Raw genomic sequence first — 7,500 nt, forward strand, 5'->3', positions numbered from 1 at the left:
TCACGTGACGACGGCGTCTCCTTTGCTGGAAAAATTTGAAAAATGGCGCAGGAAAACACTACCGATAGTTTAGCGGCGAAACATCTTGAGGTTTTTGCTTCAATGGAGAAAAGTGTACAACCTAAGTCGTCAAAAGTGTGGGAACACTTCACTTTAAAGACTTCAAAGAAGACCGTTTCCTGCAAAATGGCACGGAAGTACAACATTGCTTCAGAAGCACCTGAAGAAGAAACATGTTGCAGCCATGGATGAAGGGAAGAACTCACAGTACGTAACTTTTTAAGTCCATAGTGGCAACAAGCATTCATGAGTTCAGCTTTTTTGTGAGTAACGTTAACGTTATGCCTTTGTTGCAACACGGGGCTGATAATGTGTCTCCGGCACATTTGACTCCGTTTTGAGAGAGAAAACGCACGGTTACCAATTTCAAAATAAACGTAACGGACAGAATTATCTCAGGTTGGTTTCATAATGGATCAATGTAGCCAGGCTGATAAAGCTATATAAATATATTTAGATTTGAGTGATGCTTTAGTGTAACTAAACGTTATGAAGGTGCTGGAATATTTCATGCTATTATTCAGAGGCAGCCTAAAATGAATCATTTATTATTCACAACAGAAACGTGTACAATATCTGATTCAGTTCTGATGAGTTACATTTCTGTGTTATTATTGGTGTATGCTGCACCCCCTATGTCCACAACATGGTGCCAGTATGCTGGGTTTTTTCAATAAAATACTGGAAAGGATAGAAATGTAGTTCGTCTCTTTTATCCGATTATTAATCGATTAATCGAAGTAATAATCGACAGATTAATCGATTATCAAATTAATCGTTAGTTGCAGCCCTAATATGTGTATATATATATATATATATATATATATATATATATATATATATATATATATATATATATATATGTATGTGTGTGTGTGTGTGTGTGTGTGTGTGTGTGTGTATACAAAACCCAAAAGCAGTGAAGTTGTCACGTTGTGTAATTCATAATTAAAAACAGAATACGATGATTTGCAAATCCTTTTCTACTTATATTCAATTAAATAGACTGCAAAGACAAGATATTTAATGTCCGAACTGAGACACAATTTTTTTGCAAATAATCATTAAATCCGAATTTAATGGCAGCAACACATTGCAAAAAAGTTGGCACGGGGGCCATTTTTACCACTGTGTTACATGGCCTTTCCTTTTAACAACACTCAGTAAACGTTTGGGAACTGAGGAGACACATTTTTGAAGCTGGAATTCTTTCCCATTCTTGCTTGATGTACAGCTTAAGTTGTTCAACAGTCCGGGGGTCTCCGTTGTGGTATTTTAGGCTTCATAATGCACCACACATTTTCAATATGAGACAGGTCTAGGCTACAGGCAGGCCAGTCTAGTACGTGCACTCTTTTACTATGAAGCCACACTGTTGTAACACATGGCTTGGCATTGTCTTGCTGAAATAAGCAGGGGCGTCCATGATAACGTTTCTTGGATGGCAAAATATGTTACTCCAAAACCTGTATGTACCTGTCAGCATTAATGGTGCCTTCACAGATGTGTAAGTTACCCATGTCTTGGGCACTAATACACCCCCATACCATCACACATGCTGGCTTTTCAACTTTGCGCCTATAACAATCCGGGTGGTTCTTTCCCTCTTTGTTCCGGAGGACACGACGTCCACAGTTTCCAAAAACAATTTGAAATATGGACTCGTCAGACCACAGAACACTTTTCCACTTTGCATCAGTCCATCTTAGAAGAGCTCAGGCCAAGAGAAGCTGGTGGGGTTTCTGGGTGTTGTTGATTAATGGCTTTTGCTTTGCATAGTAGAGTTTTAACTTGCACTTACAGATGTAGCGACACACTTTAGTTACTGACAGTGGTTTTATGAAGTGTTCCTGAGCCCATGTGGTGATATCCTTTACACACTGATGTGGCTTTTTGATGCAATACCGCCTGAGGGATCGAAGGTCCGTAAAATCATCGCTTACGTGCAGTGATTTCTCCAGATTTTCTGAACCTTTTGATGATATTACGGACCGCAGATGGTGAATTCCTAAATTCTCTGCAATAGCTGGTTGAGAAATGTTGTTCTTAAACTGTTGGACAATTTGCTCACATATTTGTTATCAAAGTGGTGACCCTCCCCCCATCCTTGTTTGTGAATGACTGAGCATTTCATGGAAGCTGCTTTTATACCCAATCATGGCACCCACCTGTTCCCAATTAGCCTGTTCACCTGTGGGATGTTCCAAATAAGTGTTAGATGGGCATTCCTCAACTTTCTCAGTCTTTTTTGCTACTTGTGCCAGCTTTTTTAAAACATGTTGCAGGCATCAAATTTCAAATGAGCTAATATTTGCAAAAAATAGCTAAGTTTACCAGTTAAATATCTTGTCTTTGCAGTCTATTCAATTGAATATAAGTTGAAAAGGATTTGCAAATCATTGTATTCTCTTTTTATTTACCATTTACACAACGTGACAACTTCACTGGTTTTGGGTTTTGTGTGTGTGTGTGTGTGTGTGTGTGTGTGTGTGTGTGTGTGTGTGTGTGTGTGTGTGTGTGTGTGTGTGTGTGTGTGTGTGTGTGTGTGTGTGTGTGTGTACACACATATATACACACAATATTGGGACATAAAAATATGTTGCGATATTCTCAAATTCACTGAAATATATAAAATACAAGTTGTATATATGTACACTAGATTACAGTAATAATTAATTGGACTAACTATAAAAAAACTAAGTAATTCAAATGATCGATCTCCATTCAGTGCAATTGTACAGAAAGTGGATCAAGTTTTTTGCCACTTAAATGTAAGAAAAGTCCTCTACTTTGTTACTGTCGACTTTTTAAAAATAGATATATTTCTGTAAAAATGTTGAGATATCTTTTCATTTTTATTTTTCCCCCCACTGTTACTTTGTAGTAAGGCACTAAATGAATGGCCATGAAACACTACACACACGTACAGTACATAGAAGAAAGTGTGTAAAGTGTGTTTTTGTTGTTTGTGTCTTGCAGACGTCCAGCAGCTGATCGGTAATCCAGAAGAAGTTTCCCCTCAGTTAGGGGGGAGCTCCACTTTGAAGCAGGAGACTCCACAACCACCCTGCATTAAAAAGGAAGAGGAGGAACTCTGCATCACTCAGGAGGGAGAGTGTCTTCTAGGACGAGAGGAAGCTGATTACACCAAGTTTCCACTGACTGTTGTCTCTGTGAAGACTGAAGATGATGAAGAGAAACCACAAGCAGACAACTTCTTAGCTTCACTATCAGATAGTGAGGCTGAAGACGAGGTTGAAGTAACTTTGAGCAGCGATACAGACTGTGAAGGTGATATGAGGACTCACACTGACAACAAACAGTCTGAATGCTCTAAAAAGAAGAAAGGTAAAAAAATTTTGAGTTGTTCGGTTTGTGGTAAAAGTTTTGCTCACAGGAGTAATTTGGCTTACCACATGAGAACACACACAGGAGCAAAACCATTTAATTGTTCAGTTTGCGATACAAGCTTTTCTAGAAAGGGTACTTTGATTGAACACATGAGAACGCACACAGGAGAAAAACCATTTAATTGCTCACTTTGCGGTAAAAGCTTTTCTCAAAAGGGCAGTGTGACTAAACACATGAAAACACACACAGGTGAAAAAACACTTATCTGCTCAGTTTGCAGTCAAGTATTTGTTTCCAGACAAGGTCTAGTTCGCCACTTGAGAAAACACATGGCAAGCGATACAGGCAGCGAAAGTGATATGAGGACTCACACTGACGACAAGGACTCCAAATGCCCTCAAAGGAAGAAAAATGAAAAATGTTTGAGCTGTTCGGTTTGTGGTAAACTTTTTACTCACAAGAGCAAATTGACCTACCACATGAGAACACACACGGGAGAAAAACCATTTAATTGTTCAGTTTGTGACACAAGCTTTTCTGTAAAGAGTAATTTGATTGACCACTTAAAGAGACACACTGGAGAAAAGCCATTTAGTTGCTCACTATGTTGCAATAGTTATGCTCGAAAGAGCCATTTGACTGATCACATGAGAACACACACAGGAGAAAAACCATTCATTTGTTTAGTTTGTGGTAAAAGATGCTCTCAAAAGAGCAGTGTGACTATACACATGAAAACACACACAGAAGTAAAAACATTTAACTGCTCAGCTTGCAGTGAAATATTTGCCACCAAACAAGGTTTATTTCGCCACATGAGAACACACAAAGGCGGGAAAACGTTTACTTGTTCAATTTGTGCCAAAAGTTTTACTCAAAATAGCAGTTTGACCGATCACATAAGATTACACACAGGGGAAAAACCATTTAACTGCTCAGTTTGCAGCAAAATATTTGCCTCCAAACAAGGCTTATCTCGCCACATGAGAACACACAAAGGCGGAAAAACATTTACTTGTTCAATTTGTGGCGAAAGTTTTTCTCAAAATTGCAGTTTGATTGACCACGTAAGATTACACACAGGAGAAAGCCATTTAAATGCTCAGTTTGTCACTAAAGCTTTACTAAAAATGTCAGTTTAACCCAGCACATGAGAACACACACAGGAGAAAAACATTTAGTTGCTCAGTTTGCAGCAAAAACTTTGTCTCCAGTCAAGGTTTATTTCAACACCAGCAACCCCAAAAGGGACAAGCGGTAGAAAATGGATGGATGGAGATTACACACAGGGGTAAAACCATTTAATCGGTCACTCTGCGTCAAAAGATTCCCCCGTAATGCAGATGCTGTAAAACATGTGAGAACAAATAAGGGAAAATAACCACTCAGCTGTTTAGTTTGTGGTATGTTGCTCATACGTGGTGACATCCATCCAAACCCAGGGCCTCATCAAAGTATGTGCACTGCTTCTTTCTTGCACGTATTTGTGCAATTTGGGATTATCTCAGCATATTCTTATCTCCTTGCGACACCATGTCTTCTGTGTATCTGAAACTTTCCTGAGAATCAAGCATTCCTTCATTCAAACAGTTACCCAGCATCCCCTCTGTGTGTCACCAAAGTATCCACAGCTTGTAGAAATGTGCGTACGACAGCCGTGAAGTTGGCGTGAGGCACCGCACATTCCCGCCTTCAGTTCACTCTCCATACATCTCTACTTTGACGTGAAAAAGGACGCACGCCAGGTTTTTGTGCGTACGCACGCTTAATACATGAGGCCCCTGGTGTTGATGTTTTGTGTCTACAGACCAACATCAGATGATGCACAAAGAATCTCACCCGAGTTGCAGCACAAAAGCAGCCAAGTTTTCTCAACCATGAAATTCTGTCCCAAAGATGTTGTTATAAAATGGTGTTGTCCTGACACTTCAAAGACTAATTAATGGCCCTGATGGGATCTCGGTAACTCTACTTAAAAATGTGTGCTGGACCTTGGTGGTTCCACTTCTTCATTACTGCCCCCTATCTGCTGGTGAATCACATCCTTACTTTTTTCTTTGTTTGAACAATTGTTTCCCTTATGATGGACTATCTTAACAACTCTGATTTTTTTTTTTTTTTTTTTACCAAAATCATTGAAACCATTTCCACAGGTGTATAAATAAGTATGTTGATTTTCTACCATTTTTACGGAATTATTTTGGTTTATGTGACATCATGTGTGTTCACTTCCGGTTGTATGTAGACACGTCATGTATGGATCTTCATATTTACTTTTACTGTATAGTAGTTGTAGTTTAATATTTTGCTTTATTGTCTGAAAATGAATGACAGTCTGACAACTGCTGAAGATATTTTTCTTATGACCACATTTTGAAAAGTATTAGATTCTATGATCACATTGATTCTGTTTTGAAAGTCTGTTGTTTTGTGTATTGTTTTGTATCGCTTTGTTATTGAAATAAAGATGAAGTTAAACAAGTGTTTATATTTATTACTCAGGTCTAAGAGAGCACAGTCTGTAGGCTCAATGTGCACAATTGAATATCTTAGTTGTTCAGACAGTAATGTGTTTATACACGTTTAGATTTGGTTATTATAAGAACAATAGTACATACATAATAATTGAAATAGAGTAGGACATACAGGGTTAGGGAATGGATCTAAAATGGAGTAGAATAAATATGAAAAGTAGAATAGAATCAGAATAGTTTTTATTGCCGTTGTTTGAGAACGGGTTCGCAAACTAGGAATTTTTCTTGGTGCAATCGTGCAACATAAAACACATATAACACAGAATAGGTAATACAAAGAGCTGTAACTGAGCTATCAGACCTTGTTATAGTTCATGTGCCTGATGGCCGAGAGGAAAAAACTGTTCAGGTGGCGGAAGGTGTGGGTCTGGATGGACCGTAGTCTCCTGCCTGAGGGGAGAGGAGAGAACAGTTTGTGTCCAGGGTGAGAAGAGTCAGCTGTGATCCGACCCACACGCCTCCTGGTCCTGGAGGAGAACAGGTCCTGGAGGGATGGGAGCTTGCAGCCAATCACCTTCTCAGCAGCACGTACGATGCAGTCGATGCTGTGGCGCCGGGGAACCACACGGTGATGGAGGAGGTGAGGATGGACTCGTTGATGGCTGAGTAAAACTGCACCAGGATCTCGGTCGGCGCCTTAAGTTTCCTCAGCTGCCGCAGGAAGTACATCCTCTGCTGAGCCTTCTTGATGAGGGAACTAAAGGTCGGCTCCCACTTGAGGTCCTGGGTGATGGTGGTGCCCAAGAAACTGAAGGAGTCCACAATGGAGACGGGTGTGGGAGAGTCAATCAGGGTGAGGGGGGATGGTGGGGCTGTGACTTTCCTGAAGTCCACGATCATCTCCACTGTTTTCTGGGCGTTCAGCTTCAAGTTGTTGAGGCTGCACCAGGACGCCAGCCGGTCCACCTCTCTCCTGTAGGCGGACTCGTCGCCATCCGCAAACTTGAGCAGCCTTACGGACTGGTGACTGGAGGTGCAGCAGTTTGTGTACAGGGAGAAGAGCCAAGGGGAAAGTACACAGCCCTGAGGAGTACCAGTGTTCATGGTTCGACTGTCCGAGACAATCTTCCAAAAGATTGCTAGCCTCTTTATCAGTGTTGTGTCCAGACTTGGCCTGCTGGCAGCCAAGGCCGAGCACCGCCATGACGCAGACAGAGCAGAGACAAGGCCGAACACCGCCGTGATGCAGACAGAGCATAGACAAGGCGATATGATCTGCGTCAACTAATTTTCATTTATTCTATAACCATATATTGTGTCTAACCGGAGTTTTTGAGATTACCCCCTTCCCTCAGCGACAGCTTCAGTGATGTAACAGGGCTTTCCAAATAAATAGAGGAGGCGCGCGGGCTTGACTTTTAGAACATAGTTTGGATCTGTAACTAGAATACAGCCCAAAACACGTGTCTCCTCGAGCTAAATTGAACTCTGTTTCTGCAGATTCCTTGCTTCTTGTCTGATTATTAGATGTAATCAGTGTTTGAACCTGACAGGCGGTGATGTCCTTGAGGTGGGGCAGGACCAAGCACTCAAAGGACTTCATGACCACAGACGT

General features: G+C 40.8%; 1 protein-coding gene across 2 annotated transcripts in view; it reads left to right on the forward strand.

Annotated features, from left to right (window-relative positions):
* Positions 1–5,765, forward strand: part of LOC133631864 (gastrula zinc finger protein XlCGF8.2DB-like) — a 37,375-nt gene extending 31,610 nt beyond the window's left edge. For both annotated transcript variants that reach the window (XM_062024031.1, XM_062024030.1), the window contains exon 2: positions 3,040–5,765. In XM_062024031.1, coding sequence (XP_061880015.1) covers positions 3,040–4,553 — 1,514 coding nt within the window. In that variant the 3' untranslated portion in view covers positions 4,554–5,765. The remainder of the gene's footprint in view (positions 1–3,039) is intronic.
* Positions 5,766–7,500: the final 1,735 nt, after the last annotated feature.

The sequence above is a fragment of the Entelurus aequoreus genome, linkage group LG17, assembly GCF_033978785.1.
Source record: "Entelurus aequoreus isolate RoL-2023_Sb linkage group LG17, RoL_Eaeq_v1.1, whole genome shotgun sequence".
Taxonomy (NCBI): domain Eukaryota; kingdom Metazoa; phylum Chordata; class Actinopteri; order Syngnathiformes; family Syngnathidae; genus Entelurus; species Entelurus aequoreus.